Source organism: Copadichromis virginalis, linkage group LG5 (assembly GCF_057382275.1).
Source record: "Copadichromis virginalis isolate Kocher_CV1m ecotype Utaka linkage group LG5, C_Virginalis_male_GT1.1, whole genome shotgun sequence".
Taxonomy (NCBI): Eukaryota; Metazoa; Chordata; class Actinopteri; order Cichliformes; family Cichlidae; genus Copadichromis; species Copadichromis virginalis.
In genome coordinates, this window is record NC_140622.1 from 15,297,859 (window position 1) to 15,315,598 (window position 17,740).

A 17,740-nucleotide genomic window follows, 5' to 3' on the forward strand; every position below is an offset into this window, starting at 1 on the left:
AATAACCCGCAGAATGGTTTCATCACCTTGTCATTATTGCCCCATGATGAGCAGGTTTCAAAAAGTTGGAAAAGTCCCTCAAGGGTGTCTCTTTCAATATTGAACTGATCAGCACATTAGTTTTCATGTATTGCAGACTTAAAAGAGGTTATAGGTTGTTACTGGCTTGCTGATTGCATGGTCAGCTTACTGACCTAAATTTCACATTATTTTTCTTCCATGCTTGTATCCTTAAGATTTTATTTATTTTGTGTGTAAGAAGTCAGACGGGCATTGTTGGAGGATTAAAAACAACTGTCAGGTATATCTAACAATTTAATATTGATTTTTTTTTTCATGCAAAAGGTCTTCAAGCACAAAATATGACAAGCCTGGATTCTTTAAAGCATTAATGTGCAAGTTTGCACCACCTTTCTTCAACACAGCCTGAACTCTTTCAGCTAAACTTTCTGGTAAGCAGTCTTCAGAAATAGTTCTCCATACTTCTCAAAGGACATTCAAAGCTCTTCTTTGGATGTCGGCTGCCTTTTGTTCTGTTTTATGTCAAAATTATTCCACACTGCGTCAAAATGTTGATGTTTGGGCTCTAGGGAGGACAATTTATCTATCCAGGTATGCTTTTACTGTACTGTCAGTGTGTTTGGGATCATTGTCAAGTTTTTAGCTGCTGCCAATTAGATACCTTCCAGATGGTGTTGCATGGTGGATCAAAATCTGGCAGTGCTTTTCTGCATCAGTTTTGCCAAGATCCTGAGACCACTGGATGAACTGCAGTCCAAAACCATGACAGAGCAGTTGTTCTGTTGTTGCTCTGCAGACACTAACTGCTGTACATCTTCTGACCTACTCCATACATACTGACAATTTGAACTGAAAATTTCATATTGTGATCCATCAGTGCATCAGACTCGCTGCCCCTGGTTTTCATCCCAGTTTTTGTGTAATTTACCATGCCTCGGCCTTTTCTCTGTGTTCCACTTGCTTAAGGATGGGTTCTTGACAACCCCCTTTAAACTGAGACCATTTCTGATGAGCCTTCAGAAAAAAGTAGATGGATCAATTGAAAGGCCAGATGCATCTCATGTCGTGTGTAAGGTCTGGATTCTTTTCCTATTTCTTAAGAACATGATTTTTAGACACTCTGCTGTAATTTTTTAGGCCAGTTGCTTCTTTTTTTCTTGTTGCAAAAAATGTATTTTATGCCTGTCAGCCTGTGTTATCTTTGGCATTTTTCATACATTCAACAAATTCTGTTTTTCTGCAACAAGCTGTAGCAACAAAGTGCCTAAAGATACAATTTAGAAAAAGGTTTTGTTTTTCGGTTCGTGCCAAGTTGTCTGTGTAGTGAACACTGGTGCATCCCTTGAGTTATGTGCTTTTTTGTGCTTGAATGATTATAAGTCAGAATTATAAGAATCAAGTGGCTTAACAAACAAAAATATATTCCAGTGAAAAACAGTCACAAGGACTGGACTGAAACCAAGTCTGACTCCTTGGAAGCAAAATATAAATAAATAAGGGATGGCTCAAGACTTTTACACAGTGCTGTACATTCATACAAACTGGCATTGGATATGCTGCCCTTTCACATTGGGGAAGAAGAAACCTTCAGTCAAAGATTCAGCTTTCAGTCTTGTTATGTGGCAAGATGGTCTTAGACAGAAATAGCCTTAGAGATTGGCTTGGCCCAGATGCTAAGTGAGAACAGCTATAAATAGGTAGAACAGCTGTGATGTCAAAAGGCAAAAACAAAATTCAGTGGATGTCAACATAGAAGCTACATTTCAAATGGCAAAAGTTCAGCATGAACCCATAATAGGTCAAAAACAGAAACCATGAGAATATTTAAATTAATCCACAGGAAGTCAAAAAGGGACATCATTAAAGTTGATTTATCCATTTATTCAATTTTAAAAGAATTTTGAATTTATGTCAAAATTTAAAACAAATGACAATGAAACAGACAAAACCAATAACACGGTTGGGTTCTTGGATAGCCTTTGATATGCCAGTCAGAGGAATATGTTACTTAACGTATTCTAGTTTGACGAGAAGATCAATATCTGTTGCACCTCTTGATAATAGCATACATGATATTACATACTGTACTTTGATCTATAACGGTGTTGGGGGGAAAAAATAAATAAATGGACATTTGTAGCTACATAGTGAAAAAAATGATAGAAAAGCCTGAGGAGCAAAGACATCGTGTTCTGCAACATTAACGTTACACTTCAACCCATTTACACATCACAAATATTACCTCACAATCAATACATTCCCATTTCCAGAAAAGTTCAGATGTTGTGTAATATTTATATAACTGCAAGATACATTTATATAAAATTGCGCCTTGTGAGTTGTATACATCTTTTTTTAAATTAACAGTTGAGCAATAGTTTTAAGCAACTTCTTTTATCAACCCCGTTTCTTGAACTCAGAAGACCAAATGGTGATGCAAATTAAAAGCAAAATGTTTTGTCTTTGTTTTCCCCTGACACATAATTTCAGCTGCTCAAAACCTTGGTCTCCAGTATAGGCAGGCCAGTTTAGCACCAGGACTCTCCATGATCTTACTGAAATAGCCAAGGCCTTCCCTTAAAATAATATTAATAAAATAAAAATAAAAGCCATACATTGCCCAGAAAACTGTGTGCAGTGTTCAGCATTGAGTAAAATGTCATTTAAACTGTGCCCTGCTAATAGGCAAATGAGTACAATTTTAACTGGCAAGAACACAGGACAGGTTTCACTTGTCTTCATTCATTTTAAATGAAAAAAAGTAGTGATGTGTGTGGATCTTGCTTAATATTTTTTTTCTTCCTTGAATAGCAGAGATAATGTGCATTAACTGATACAATAACAATGTTTTTGGTCCAGTTAGTTTAAAGAAGTGTCATTCTACCACCTCCAATTAAATATGGGCCTGAAGTAATTAGCAAATAGTAATATTCTCTTCTTTTATTCTCCTTACTCTGTATTGACATTTCTTTTAAAATAGGGCTGTGATAAATGCATTTAAAAAAAAAAAAATCGAATAATCACTTTGCAAATAGTTATTAATAACAGGCACATCACTGCCGTTTAATTAATCAAACAAACCAAGATTACAAATAAAATCATTGTAGCATTACAAGTGATTATTAAATTACACTAAATTTACAACACCTATCATTTTCATTTTTTTAAATTATACCAAAAAAATGCTACAGAACTGCTTATTATTTTGGACGTGGCAAACACTGCATAAGACATGAAAGTATTACTGCCTTTTTAGCTGCATACAAGCTTAGCCAAGATCATTAAAAGAACTGCGAGATACTTCAGACGGCCTGAGAAAACCATTACCTGAGTCAGAAAGGACAACATTCAAAGCTTAATAAAAAGGAGTCTCGTTCTTGTCTAAGAGTACTTACATGACTCGGTGTTGCATTAGTGAGAGCTGTGCACTTTGCAATGATTAAACCTCAAGCACTGATTCTAATGAATGAAGCATTAAAGATAACTTCCTGAGAAGTATCCAATAACGACACCCCTTCAGTCGTCCTCCCACCACAGTCTGTTTGGCTTAAGCTGAAATTCAAAGTGCTGCGAGGCTCAAATAACAACTTTATAGCATTCACTGGCAATTAAGCTTAACTTCTTTCACAGTTAGTAAATCCCCTTTTTAACAAATGTCTCAAGTATGTGGCTTAAAGCAGCACAGATAGTTTTAAAAATCTTACAGACACACAAAAATATGCTTAACTAATGAGTTTTAAAACATACCTTCGTTACTGTAAAATAATAAGTGGTTTGGCACATTAGTCTTGCTAGATCTGGTAAGACAAGTAGCTTATGGTGGCCATTGTTGGCTAATATTGCAAGCATACAAACATAAAAGATCGGTGTCTATCACATTTTACCATTTACAAGATTAATTCTGCCAGACACCAGAAGTTATACGATTTCAGTTTAAATGACACTAAGCTATGATTCATTATACCATAAAATACTAAAGACAATGTTGTAATTATTAGTTTAAATCAAATTGGGGAGAAAAAAAAATCAGCGATGATGAGATTTTAAATGTTTTTGAGTGACGATGTTCACATTTGTAAAGTAATGTGCTGTTAAAATTTTAATTTCTATAAAATGAAATAAAAAACATTTTTCCCCCACAAATCTGTCCATATAACATCCATCCACCCATCCATCAATAAAAGGACTTGTGAAGCTTGTCCCACAAGCAAATCGGAGCGTAAAATAATCAAGACTGTTATTTACCTCCTGCTACACCCAAAGAAAATAGGCAATTTCATCCAGGTCTACAGGATAGTCTGTGAGGTGCAATGGTTCCTTGATATCAAATCTCTCCCCCTTGTAGCTTCTCCAATGGCCAGCTGGGAGGTAGATGTCTCTCTCTTGCTTTCCAGGCTCTAAAACTGGGGCTACCATGAGGTCATCCCCAATCAGGAACTGGGAGTCAATTTTATAGGCTGTCTCATCACCTGTGGCAATCCACCACACTGGTCGTATGATTGGGTCCCCAGTGCTCAGCACCTCACTGGCCAGCTCCAGGACCCTTGGTGCCACAAGACTTTCATGGAGGGCGGTGTATTTCCGAGCAATTTCAACTACATCATCGCCGTACTCCCACGGTGGAATAGAAAACTGCATAGAGGGCATGAAGGCTGATAGCTCCAACCAGCGGATATAAAGTTCTCGGTCAGGTAATCCACGATTTCCATATGTGCGGTTCACATGCGCATTCCCTCCAATCATATCTGGTAAAATGAACTGGTAGCCCAGAATGCTGATGGTGAGCACAGCAGGAATAACAGATTTGAGACCCAACTCATACCCCCAAACTGAGTCTCTGTCAATTGGTCTGAAAAAGCAGGATATGTTCTGGGACTGGTAACCACTGCGCGCCTCAGCTCGGTCATTGTACAGGCTTGCCATTTCTGTGTAACGTCTTGTGAAAATACTCGGGTCCCGAATGGATTCCAAAGTCTTAAATTTCCATGGTAAGTAGTTAGCCTCTCCTGCCTCAAATTTAAAAGAGGACACCCCATACCTGGATCGCAGTGAACGTAACTGGGAGGCAAACCAATCACGGGTTTCAGGGTTTGTGAAATCCAAGATGCCACCAATGCCATTCCACCAACGCACTAAGGCTGACAGTTGGCCTGTAGGTTCTCGGACAAACAATCCCCTCTCCACACAGGCATGGAAGTTTTCTGAATCATGATTAACAAAAGGGTGAATCCAGAGAGACACCATAAAATCATCTGACTTCAGCTTATGAAACATAGCAGAGGCATTGGGGAACTTAACTGGGTCAAACTCAAAGTCCCCATAGTGGCGGGAATAGCCATCATCCAGTTCCATTTGGCTACAATTGAAGTTATACTTGCGAATGTTCGCAGCATATGTCAAAAGCTTTTCTTGGTCAATGTCAGTTTTATGTAATGCCCATGTTGACCAACTGGGATGGCGAAACATAACTTCGGCAGGCACTTTGTTTGGCTTGTTGAAGTATCTGCGGACCATGTACTTGTGTATGGATGTTACATCCGATCCCACACAAACTCTGTAGCTAAGTTCCGCACATGGCATCTCCCCTGGGTTTGGCTTAAAGGAACTATCATTATACCGTGCTTGGAAGTACATGGTCTTCTCTGTGTCATTCCAACCCAAATGGAAGGGCACAGAGTTATTGATCTTGATGGCAGTGGCATTAGATGAAATCCAGTAACTCTCTAAAATTCCACCAAACTCATCACGATTCGAGTAGATGTCACTAGTAACAAATGGTTTTGGAGCCTGTTGGCCAGAAATAGAAATAGGCCAGTGTTGAACTGCTGACACTGCGCCTCCATACCAGTGTGCAAACTTGTATGTCATTGCATGCTCTACGGGAATATCAGGAACCACTTCCTCCCAGCGCACACGGTAGCATTGGACAGTATCCTTGGGCCGTACTGTCTCAATGAAAAAAATCAGTTTTCTGTCTGTGGTGCGGACGCAGCTCAGAATCTCACCTTCTTTAGAGCAGGAGTCTAAATCAAGGGTCCCTGACCTGTCAAGATTCAAAAATAACTATAAGCATTATCTCTTTACACAAATCTCACATTTCTGTTAAATGACAAAAAGTTCAGCACATATTTAAAATAATGGATTTGTATATCTAAAGGTCTCATTTTTTCTGTATATGGAAACTTAAATAGCAAAAAAATAAATAAAATAAATTGAAATACCAACCTGAAATCCATTCTGAAAACGATAGACCCTCCCTGGTTTCGGATGATGTAGCCATCTTTATTCAGATCCAGCAGCTCAGTCTTAAGCAGTTCCGCTTTGCGTAAAGAGGCTATGTAGTAACACCACGCAGTCACAGCTGCAATCACCAGCACTAGCCCGATTACTCCAGCTCCAACTAAGGGTCGAGTGTCCTTGCTGAGTTTCTGCTTGGGAATAACATCTGTAATTGTGCCCCCCGCTCCACCTGGCACCACTTGGTACATGTTTGTGCTGTTCAATGTGCAAATCCCAAAGTAGCTTTTCCACAGATCATCAATATGTTTTACAGGAAACCTCTTCTGTTTGACACTTGGAAGCTTGTCACATCTGTTTTTCTTCCTGCCATGACAACGATATACCAGTCTTTTAAAAAAAATAAAAAATTGGTGACGATGCAATATTTGTAGATTTCATATTAACACAGTATTTTGAGGAAATCAAACTTCAATTACTATTTTGATTCTTTATAAGAAAAATGTGCAGGTGTTTTAGTGCATTCATGTTTCTTTCAGTAGCAAACAGTCAGAATATACCAATGAAACTATCAAAGGACCTCCAGGAAAACAACCCCAGCCCCATCGGTGCTCTCAGTCCTTCTTGTTTCCCTGTCAGTTCAAAGCCTCCACTACATTTCCTGGGTTGTCTTACATGCTCTGCATTGCTGAACAAAGTGATTTCACAGCACTTAAAGGTATTAGGCTGTCAGAATGTAAACTTTAAAGATGTGTTTGAGATTTAACCAAACAAATCTACTGCCAATTACCCATAAAAAAAATAAGTAGATGTTCCCAGCAGTAATTCTAACCTATGAGTTCAAAATTGAAAGAATACTCATTTGTATGTAAGGAGGCGCAGAAGCAGAAAAGGGGATTTGGGCCTTAAACCTCTGCCAATGTCAGGAAGGAAAGTAAAGAATACTAAACATTGTGCTCTATCAAGCCCAACAAACCAAAACTCCAAGTAACCCACACATCATTCGGTGCAAGTTTGACAGCAGAGTAAACAAGTCTAACAAAAAGAAAACAGACAGAGATCCATTTGTAGTGCACCTCCCAGCGAAGGGAAGGCAGAAACTCTTATGGGTAAACTAATTAATGGCTGATGTTAGTTATTGTGGCTTTAACTAATCAGAGGAGATCTGATAAGAATGCACAGCCGATCTAGCGGAGTTCAGTCCTCTCCAACTCAGCTACATGCTCACTAGTCCTAACTACACTTGATGCTCATGCTCTGCCCTGGCAGCAGGGGTCGATAATAAACAAATGCTGGCTATTAATTAGCAATCTAATTGACTGATTCTGTGTTCAACCAGCCCTGGTATAGATTTCCCCCAACAGCAGTAGTGATAACATAAGCCTATCATTAATTAACAGAGAACTAACTGCTGGTAGCTCTGAGATTCAATCAAGCTGCTGGACCCAGTTAGGAAATTTACCAAGAAAGTCAGAAGATCATTTACCATTTCTAGGAGTTATTTCTTCTTTATTGTAATGGAAAACTACAAGGGTGGGTTTAAGAAGTTAACCTATGACAGTTTGTGATTTGATATTGATCATATCAGGCTGAAACCAACACTTTGGTCAACATTAATAGGTTTTTTCCACCAAGAAGTACCTAATTGTTTCATCCACACAATCCTGGAAAACTGTGCAAGAGGCCACAGTGACATCTTTCCATTTCTTACAAATATGCACGTGTGTGTAGACCAAATGATTTTTGCTTAGTTTTATGGAGCTAAAATTTAAAAAATAAAAATAAAAATGTGGCCAATCCTTTCTGCTCCAGTTTCAACGGCTTCTCACAAACAAACTCAAAGTTTTCAAGTACAGCATGTTCTTCTTCTAAAAGCTTTACACTGCATTTTTTTTGTTTAAGGTATTATCAAGAGGGCTCATATGCACCATTTCAGCTGATTCACTATCTACCATCACATGGAGGAAAAACAAACAGTGAAGTGCTGATAAAATCAGAGCAGCCGTGTGAGAAAGAAACCCTCCATCAGTCTAAATCTAAGCTCGTGCGTGTGTGCAAAATTGACTGTTGTGTGCTGTGGAGTTTTTGCTTATATATCTGTCTCTTATTAACTGCATAAATCGTGCACTACAGACAACAACAGCGCATTTCTAAGCATGTCTGTGTCTGTCGATGTATAGAGACCAGTCGTTGGTTTTGCGCCTTAGTAGGTGGTACGAGAAAGAAGAAAAATAACACGTAATCCATGTGCACTATAATTTTCGCTCACACTTGTTGCCCTTTTCTCTTCGGTTTGTTAGATTTTAAATTACATTTATAGTTTATTTTTGTGGGTTTTTTTTGCCTACCGATCAGCAGCAGTCCCCCCGTCGACTCAAAGTACAACTTGTTTGCTTCTGTTCACACAAACAGCCCGTGAAAGGAATCAAAGCGTGCTGCTGGGTCTCCGCCCTGCACACGTCCATAAACGCCTGGGAAATGTAGTTCAGCAGAAAAGCAGCGCTCTGTGTTTTCTCATTCTGCTGCGCATGTGACAGTGTTGCATGCAAATTACGCAATACTTCACAAAGAACCCGATGAACCTAAAAGTCACCAAAAAAGTGCAGTGTATACAGAAGTGAGGAGTTGATCCTTAGCAAAGTGAGGGTAATGCTTCCTTTATTTGCATCGATAGTGACACTTTTTCACTGCATTTGCTCTGGTAGTTGAAGACGGCATCATACTGTATCATTGTACTGATTCCCTTTTAATTGACACACGTTTTCCTCAGAAGATTAAAATTACAAAAACTCACGTACAGCACCTTAGGGCCTCAGAGCCTCATTTGATCTTCAAAATCATCCCATGAGAAGATCTTTGGTACCGATTGAGCACTTAACTGCAAAAGTTTCCTTGCATTACACAATGAGATAACAGCTGTGCTTGTACACTCTACATGATTCACTCTTACACCTTGTCTCACTGGGTTAATTAACAGAGAATTAAGGAAAAGTTAACAATTGCTGGAGAGTAGCCTCAGGCTCTCCGTGGACCTCTTCGGGTCACCATCTTGGAAACCAGAGTTCTAATAATCCTAATAAAGGCTTTCAGACACAAACTCTGGGTGTATGATGTAGTGTCCAGCTTGGTAGGGCTTCACTACATGGAAGCAGCTGTAGCAACCACTGCTGAGGAACCAAAAGAGAGGAAAAGGACTATCAGCAGCTATTATTAAATGCACCAAAACAAAAATGGGGATATATTTCAATATATCACATTCGACTAAATAATCACCTGTTATCCCGGCTGCTGTTAGAACAGCACCTCTGGTATTTTGTCTGTACAAAGCTGCAAGGAGCTGCAGGAGTTTGGGCTCTTGTTTGAAGCGGAGCAGCTGTATTTTGCCTGTTCGAAAGATGAAAAAAAAAGTTTTTTAATAGAATTACTAGGTTATAAATCAATAATGTTCATCAGCCCTGAGACCATAAGAACAGGCCAAAGGTTATTTGCCTACCTGAGCTGCTGTGTTGAATGTGGATGAACATGCTTTTGATAACCAAGTCTGCTGCAAAGAGAATCACTCTAAATCACTGAGTATTTATCTCTGGTCTGTTGATGGAATATACAGAATATATTTACCTTTGTGGGCTCTTCAAAGCAGTGCTGAGGTGGATGTCAGTGCTCGGGGAAGGCTCGGTCAGTTGTAGTTTCTGCAGTTTATCAGCAGAGGGCATGGCTTGTACTGTTGATGGGTTGACAGGGGGCATGTGTTGTGTTTTGTCGGTTATATTTAGATAGCTGTCAGAACAAGTTGCAGCAGGACCGTGAAATGAAAAATGTCTGACAGGGGGGAAAAGAGGGCGGCTGAAGTCCACAGGGGGCAAGGGATGAAGAAGTGCATGGGTTGACCTATTGTTTGACTGAAGGCTCCTGGGAAACAGAAAGTCCTTGGGAGGCAAAGAACAAATGGGACACATACATGTAAATTTTCTTAACTCTATTCATCCTTGCATGAATAAATAAGCACGGAGAAATTCCTGCATAATAGTAGGATACAGCTGTTATGATTCACAGAAAAATGTGCCCAACCAGTCAATTAGTAGGACACTTTTTTTTAATATAGCCAAACAAAATACAATGCATAGAGCAGTGGGTATAATTGCCTCAGATAATCCTGTCTGCCTGAAATGAGCTATATTTTTCATATTTTCTGAATCACCCAGGGTGATATAGTATAACTTCTAATTTTGGAGACAAATTTGAAAAAAAGAATAAAGAAATTCCAAAATTTCCAACAGTCACTCCGGCCTTTCATTCACACAGATCACGTAGGCAGTATTGAAAGCTGTGTGTCTTACCGCCCGGGGCTGAGGGTTGTTCCTACGGTGGGCAGAGGTCGGTCGAAGTTGAGCTCTTTTCACTGTGCCTGGAGATCTGAACTGTTCATTGTACACTGTGATGTATAGTTGGGGAACCATCTTCACTGACTGCCTTACTTACTTTTCCACGGCTTACATCCAGATCAGCCTGCCTGAATGGAGCATGCAGCATCACTCACCTCCCCCTGACACCTGCTAACTCCACCCCTTCCCCGAAAACAGTGTACCTCCTCTTTGTATTACCTTTGTCTGTGTGTTTGTTTGTTTGTTTGTTTGGAAATATTGTCTAATATTTATGGGGGTTTATTATTCCTGGAGTGTGAATACCACCTATTTCACTGTCATATTTATATATTATTTATTCTATATTTATATAACAACATGACATTTCTCTTGCATCAGTAGTTATAAATTCTGCATGAAACCCTGTCAACCTCCAAACTGATAAAACTTTTTGTTTAACCTGGAGCTATTCTGATTAATGTACTCTGTTGGAAGGAAAGCAGATTAAGGGCATCCTTGCTGAAGCAGAAAAACTCTTTGTGCTACCTGAGCACTCGGCCACTAATCCTCCTTAGCTGCAAGCCCCCTGCAGAGACACACATACCTGGGGTCACAGCCCATGACCTATTTCCCTCCCAGGGGCCTTTACAAATAAGCCAACACCAATCTCCAACACTTCTGGCCGTTCGGCTGCCTCGTAGTTAAAATAAACTCAGCGCTATCAGATCAGCAGAAAAGGAGTGAAACAGCATAGAAATGGGGCTTCTAAAAATCTTCACCACCACCACAACCACCACCACCCAGTGTCACCTCTGTTCACTGTCAGCTTGCCACATAAGCATTAATAATTTACCAAGCGCTGTAGGGTGCCTTTGTGTCTCCAGCGCTCTCACTGACTTATCTGTGACAGGAACTGGCTGTTCATCTAGTGAAGCGGTTGGGGCCTCGCTTGACAGCCATGTTAAGCCCAGTCAAATCCACGCGAACAGATGCAGAGCAGAGGATATGGGGAATCATAGTAATGATCTGGCAGGAGTGTCCTTCACAGGAGCTCAAATCAGATCCAGGGCTGTGCGTTCCCAGCTTTGATACAGTTTTCATACAGCTTGAAACAACTTCTTTATTTCGTTTCATTTTGTTTCAAACGGCACACTCGGAGCCTGTTAATGTAAGTAATTTTCACAGTTAAGTGACTTCAAGTGTAATGAAAGGTACAAACATCTTTTTTTTAAAAAACAAACAAACAAACAAAAAATTTACATTTCAAAGTAAATTCCCACTTTATATGAGATGCATGTGATCATGCAAAGAGGCTTCCTGCTGCACACCCGGCAAATGTCCAACATGTGCAGAGCTGACTTCAAAGCGCTTGTCATGGAGTCGGTGGTCGTAGTCGTAGTGGATTCAGTGGTGCTTAGTTTTAACTGCTGCTTTTAGTTTTGTGTAGAGAAAACCGAAATTCTGTTAAAAGAGAAAGAATAGGTTATTTTAAACTGGTAGTGCTTTTAGACTACGCAGAATGACGAATAAACAGTGCTGTAGCTGCACTGTCTACAGTTCCTTGTAAACAGTGTAGTTACATGGAAATATGGAATACAGTATGATTAGATAATATAATATGGACGTCAAAGAGTGCATTAACACACCTGGATTGCGTAGTAAACAATACCCAGGTAAGCAGCAATGCAGCCTCCCAGGAACAGATCAAAGGCTGCAGGCTTCACTCTGAATTAAAAAATGCACATTAGAGTTTTAATGGCTTATTAAATTTAACATATACACTAAAATTTAAAAACAGATATAATAATACCAATATCTACCTGTACATGACTATTGGTTGGCTCATTTGATCAAAGAAGGTAATATCAGGATCCCTGCAGGAAGAAATGTTGTTGATCATTATTATTGTTGTCGTGGTATGACCGATTGGATTGAAAAGATGTTCTTTCTACTCAGATAGCTGTATTTTTTTACCTCTTGTCCTGTCGGAAGGTGTGTCTGTGGACTTGCTGCAGATAGCGCTTGAATTCGTGCTCCAGTGAGTTGACCAGCAAGATATGACTGGGTTCCTTATCCAGCAGCTGAGTAGCCCGAGGGACTGATGTCAGGAAGGACATCAAACTGGAGATACGACTGTCCTGAATGTCCTGAATTACAGATTTGGATGTGGGTTTTGCAGAGGGGAAAAAAGAAATCACACAAAACTCAGCTTCTACTCTGCATGCATCAGTTCTTATGATTTAAAAAATAGACTCTGTTTAGACTTTTTCAGTTACATGTAGATATAAATCTTTAAGAAATGACATTAAAACATGTTTGAATAAATAACCTCAGTGATCCATCCCTAACCTTCAGATGATCATGAGGAATAAGCTGCTGAAAGACTCAAACACTGTGTCATGTCTCTAAACTAACACCAGAGGTCAGCACTTCTCTGTACATACCAATCAAAATAACTGGGAACTTACCAGCTGGCCCTTGAAAACTTGCACATCCTTTGGTGAACCCTTGTGAAAAATAAACACACAGTTATGACACATTAACATGGCTATTTTAAAGCAATGCTGACGTAATGAAAATTTTTTATTATATTTTCAGTATGCTGTGTTTTCATGCATTCAGTCACCTTGTCAGAGAGATTGTACATGTAGCGGGCCAGCGCTTCTGCTATGATGATGCCATTTCGCTTAAGTTTCCGGAAATCCACTTTTGACCTAGAGGTGATAGTCACATGAGTAAATATCTTTTAATGCCCTGTGAAAATACACTTGACTCAACAATCTGTTGGACAAAAACACAGTTTTGTATTTTTGCTTACGTACACCACCGCGGTGGATTTTAAATCAAACAATCAAGACGTGTTTGAAGTGCAGGCTTTCAACGTTGATTCAGAGGGTTTTACTGTGAACAATGAGTTTTGCAGCATTTGGCTGAATCTAAGTAGAGAGTATAGCCCTGTACACTTCCAAATTCATCCTGCTGCTTACATAAGCAGTCACATCATCAATAAACAATAGTGACCCAGTCCCAACGTCTCCCACACGTGCCTATGCTATAACATTGACTCCACAATGTTTAACAGATGCTTCAAATTACGAGCTGTTTCTATCCATCTCTGCATTTCTCTCTTCCCATAATTCTGGGACAAGTTCGACTTTCATTCATCTGTCAAAAGACTTTTTTCCCACACAACTGGGTAGGCTCAGATGTTTCAGATGTTTTCTGACAAAGAGTAATCTGGCCTCCCTTTTCTTTATTATAACCAATGATTTTCACCCTCTGTACTTCCATCCCAAAGGCTTCTTTAGATTGTAGATTGATCCATGATCTATCTCCTCAAAAGGGTTCTTGACTTGGTTAGATATTGTGAAGTTGTCTTAACCATGGAAATAATTCTGTGATCATGTACTTTAGCTGCCTTTTTTGGTCTAACCAAACCACAGACCCACGCCTTTTTAAGAATATACTTGCGTTCTCTCTATGATAGTTAGTTCTGAATTTTTCAGCCTAATGATGGCTCCCCTCACCTCCACTGATATCGCTCTGAGTCTTATATTAAAAATTACAGTGAAACACTATAAAACAAATTGAACACTTTGAGTCAAACTGAGATATTATATCTGCTTCATTAGTCATGAAATGCAAGGGAACAGTCCTCAGCTGGCTATGAGACTGCTTGTCAGTGTATTGTCTAATTAATTTTGAGCCTCTGAAACTGAAGGACTGGATATATAAATAAATGTCTGTCGGTGTAAACCTTTTGTAAAAGCTGAAAAGCTGACTTTATTCACACATTAATTCTTTTACTTAAAATACACTATTGTGGTGTACAGGGACAAACAACCTGGGCCTCAATGCTCTCAAATACTACTAATAATAATATCCATAAACAAAACTTGCATGGTGTCTAGCATAGAGCCACGAAGTTCAGATTTAGGATCTTCCAGATGAGACAGAGTGAAGCCCAGGATCCTGCGTAGGCTGTAGCGCTCATGCTCCCAGGCTACAGTAGACTCCACAAGATTGATCTTTTTATGAACCAACCCCACCTTCACCCAGGGAAATCTGGAGGAAACCACCTGGAGGGCAATTAAATAAGATATTTGCACAAATGACTAAGACTGATGAGATCTGGTTGCTTTTCTTGCACGTGTAGAAACAGCTCCGCTGGTTACCTCCTCCAGTTGTTGGATGAAAGACTGCATTGGCGTGTCGGGTTTAGGAGGGCGGGAGACGTGCATGTACAGCTCATCGCCGTTGGCCAGTGTATCCAAGCACAGGACAAATGCCACATTGTCATGGAGAAGGCTGGACTCTGGATGGAAAATATTTAGCTTTAAAAACCTGACATTTTGTGTTTTAATTCACATTAGCACATACAGCACACAGCCCACTCATGTTCAGTGAGTGGCAAAGCTGAAAACTCACCAGCGTGGTCCAAATTCTCTTCAATCCACCTCTTTGTTCCAAGGAAATTGTATTTTCCTCCTCCGGTCAAGGAGAACATTAAATTAAATCTAAAACACACACATACACACACAAAAAAAACAAAATTATTCAACAGCTTAACTTATTAACTATAACTGACCTGCACTGGCTGTTAGTTTTCCTCAAGGGTATTTCCGATCACTATCAGTCACTCAAAGCAACATCATTAGAGCCATGCAATTACAAAAGCTTTCACAGTCCAGCTGAGGTTACAATGAAAGCTAAGTTTGAAGATAGGTGTGGTCCCTGAGTAGTGAGTAACGAGGCCCTAATTTTCCTTTCCTGTTTTACTTTTCAGTGTATACTTCCTCCATACAGAATACAGTATCTTTATCCAGCAGCATATTATCTTGTTCAAAGACAGGCACAGCGGGAAAATTCATTGGAATTGCTGCGTGTTCATCTGCTTTGTAGAGACATTTATTAACTTTGCCTTTGCTTTGTAATCTTACAATGAATTGGAACTTACTGTGGTCTGGTTCTGGGACTACTGTAGAGTTTTTGGAAGAGACGGGCCAACTCAATTAGGATTGTGACACCACCGGCATTTGAGTCTGCTCCATAAGACAACCACTGTAAAATGCACACAAGCACATATCCATTTATGGTTCGAGCACAGTCTGATACTCTATCTGCTAAAATTTACACCTAATTTTAGAGGTGTTTTACGATTTGACTCACAGGGGCAAGCCCATAAGAGTCATAGTGGGCTGCGATGACTATAGTGGGTGCATCCTCTACTGCTCCTAGAAGAACTCCCTGAAATAAACATCCCCAGGCATATATCACAGAACCAAAGTGCATTTGCAAGCAGATTGAAAATTATTTAACTGATATTGGATGATCGAATCAATTTTATTCCTCTATGGGGAATTATTGGGTCCCAAACGCACCTCCAGTGTGATTATAGCATTGTCAGTGGTGGCCTTAATTGGGGCATTGTTGATCACTAAAATCTGAAAAGCTGTAGCCGTGACCATACTGCGGAGGACTGTCAACAAAAGAAGAAATGCACCAGAACCGTTAGTAATACCATACCATAACTTTCTTTTTAGTTTTCCCCGGGCATTAGTCCAAACAACCACCATTAAGCATTTGCATGTATCTCGTTGTTGTATCACTTACCTCTGACAAAAATGGATGATGTCCGGGTGGCTGCAGCCTGTTTCACCTCCTCATACATGCAGAGCAGCTGTTCATCCTCAGGTGCCACATACACTGGCATGAGGGTCTCCTTAAGCAAGGTCTCGCTTTCACTCACCATAAATGACTGAGAGACAAAATGCTTTACTTCAACCAAAGGGCAGAGAAACAATTGTAATCTTGATTAAGAGATTCTTAATATCTTCCTTATAATCCTGTTTTCTTCTGATTTCCTTAGTAATTGAGTGATGTGTCAATAACAGAATGAATGCTTTTAAGTATTATAATACCTCTACTGCATTGTGAGGGATACTGGAGATATTTTGGGGCAGCAGGATCAGGATGGCAGCTGCATTTTGTCGTTGGGCCTCGGAGTATTTTTCTGTAGTGAAGTCTTCCACCTTCATTATCACACAGCGGCGGGTTAACGACGGCTCTTCTGCTGAGCGTGCCTCCGCAACAACAATGGCTCCACGACAGCCTCGGCGGACGAGACAAGAGAAGGCAAATGATACATAAATACCAACTTGGGCAACATAGAAACTCTACTTTAAACGCAGCTTCCTCTTCCTGTTTTTTTACACAGAAAAAAAGCCTTTAGCAAACCAATCTGTTTCCAGTGGCAGTGACCACAAGCTCTCAGTGGTCAAGAAATATTAGTTCCCTCAGTCAGCTGTAATTTTTAGGTTAAAAAAAATCCTGTTGGAAGACCTTGCCTCGGCTTTCCAGCTAATCTGCACATTTTTAAAAAAATACACTGAAAATGGTTTCCTTAGAATTTGAAACATAATTTATGCTCAGAATAGGTTCTATATAATTATCCAGTTTTTCCTATATTCCTATAAAATGCTCTAAAATTGGTTACCAGATTTGTAGTGGTTTCATGAGCACCCAGGTTAAACTATAATTTGAGTTTAGCACAGACAAACTCTCTTCCTGGAACATACTGATTTCAAAATATCCTTTCAGCACCAAAGCTTGAATATGCATCATGTGGCACATTTAAGGTCAAACAAAAAACAAGCAAGACTTTAAATTTAGAAGCAATTTTATGCTACAGATTTGTCATTTTTCTTTTTTTATAATATATAGGTGTGTCTGAACTTACCATACTTATGCTGTCCCAGGTTGTACTGTTGCATCCTATAGGCAGTGAACTCATAGGACGACACGGCAGGGAGAGCGGAGCCATGCAGAGACTGCACGCAAAGCAGCAGTGCAATGGCAGCTGTGCTCTGCAACATGATGTGGCATCCAGTTGTGATCTCAGGCTAGGGAGGATGGTTAATGTTAGACTTCATAAGAGACCAGACTTCCTTCAGTGCTGTACAAAAGTCTGGAGCCACCCTTCATTTATTGCTTCCACGAAGCCAGGCGTTCTTGGAATTTTTATTTAAAGTGGTCTTTAGCAATAATTCTTCATGCTTTCTGAAGATCGTTAGACAGGGGCTTGTTTTTACTTATACTGAAACCAGTCCTTGTACCTGATT

At 39.7% G+C, this 17,740-nt stretch overlaps 3 protein-coding genes across 4 annotated transcripts; all 3 read right to left on the bottom strand.

Moving 5' to 3' along the window:
• Window positions 1-1,887: 1,887 nt before the first annotated feature.
• On the bottom strand, window positions 1,888-8,688 carry myorg (myogenesis regulating glycosidase). 2 transcript variants are annotated; one of them, XM_085456164.1, is made up of 3 exons: window positions 8,607-8,688; window positions 6,247-6,648; window positions 1,888-6,064 (listed from the first exon to the last, which is right to left on the bottom strand). In XM_085456164.1, the coding sequence occupies exons 2-3, from the start codon at window positions 6,507-6,509 to the stop codon at window positions 4,273-4,275; spliced, it is 2,055 nt and encodes a 684-aa protein (XP_085312290.1). In that variant the 5' UTR covers window positions 6,510-6,648; window positions 8,607-8,688; the 3' UTR covers window positions 1,888-4,272. The 2 variants fall into 2 exon arrangements, with proteins under 2 accessions (XP_085312290.1, XP_085312289.1); XM_085456163.1 differs by having other exon boundaries at window positions 6,247-6,624; window positions 8,607-8,687.
• A 220-nt stretch (window positions 8,689-8,908) lies between these two features.
• On the bottom strand, window positions 8,909-10,715 carry LOC146709168 (uncharacterized). The gene is made up of 5 exons (XM_085456170.1): window positions 10,596-10,715; window positions 9,877-10,184; window positions 9,752-9,799; window positions 9,532-9,642; window positions 8,909-9,425 (listed from the first exon to the last, which is right to left on the bottom strand). The coding sequence occupies exons 1-5, from the start codon at window positions 10,713-10,715 to the stop codon at window positions 9,332-9,334; spliced, it is 681 nt and encodes a 226-aa protein (XP_085312296.1). The 3' UTR covers window positions 8,909-9,331.
• Window positions 10,716-11,994: 1,279 nt separating this feature from the next.
• On the bottom strand, window positions 11,995-17,494 carry LOC146709169 (BOS complex subunit ncln). The gene is made up of 15 exons (XM_085456165.1): window positions 17,359-17,494; window positions 16,541-16,731; window positions 16,233-16,377; window positions 16,001-16,098; window positions 15,789-15,866; window positions 15,577-15,680; window positions 15,048-15,136; window positions 14,795-14,934; window positions 14,520-14,698; window positions 13,246-13,333; window positions 13,088-13,126; window positions 12,594-12,766; window positions 12,440-12,493; window positions 12,266-12,344; window positions 11,995-12,080 (listed from the first exon to the last, which is right to left on the bottom strand). The coding sequence occupies exons 1-15, from the start codon at window positions 17,492-17,494 to the stop codon at window positions 12,024-12,026; spliced, it is 1,650 nt and encodes a 549-aa protein (XP_085312291.1). The 3' UTR covers window positions 11,995-12,023.
• Between the last annotated feature and the right edge of the window lie 246 nt (window positions 17,495-17,740).

Excerpts from the sequence above, each read along its gene's own strand:
- myorg (XM_085456164.1), bottom strand. The coding sequence starts at position 6,509 with ATGTACCAAGTGGTGCCAGGTGGAGCGGGGGGCACAATTACAGATGTT. Across the intron at positions 6,065-6,246 it reads GTTTTCAGAATGGATTTCAG|GTCAGGGACCCTTGATTTAG; the intron begins GTTGGTATTTCA and ends GAATCTTGACAG.
- LOC146709168 (XM_085456170.1), bottom strand. The coding sequence starts at position 10,715 with ATGGTTCCCCAACTATACATCACAGTGTACAATGAACAGTTCAGATCT. Across the intron at positions 9,643-9,751 it reads CATTCAACACAGCAGCTCAG|GCAAAATACAGCTGCTCCGC; the intron begins GTAGGCAAATAA and ends TCTTTCGAACAG. Across the intron at positions 9,426-9,531 it reads AACAGCAGCCGGGATAACAG|CAGTGGTTGCTACAGCTGCT; the intron begins GTGATTATTTAG and ends TTGGTTCCTCAG.
- LOC146709169 (XM_085456165.1), bottom strand. The coding sequence starts at position 17,494 with ATGTTGCAGAGCACAGCTGCCATTGCACTGCTGCTTTGCGTGCAGTCT. Across the intron at positions 16,732-17,358 it reads CCTGGGACAGCATAAGTATG|GCTGTCGTGGAGCCATTGTT; the intron begins GTAAGTTCAGAC and ends TCGTCCGCCGAG. Across the intron at positions 14,935-15,047 it reads AGAGAATTTGGACCACGCTG|AGTCCAGCCTTCTCCATGAC; the intron begins GTGAGTTTTCAG and ends TTTTCCATCCAG.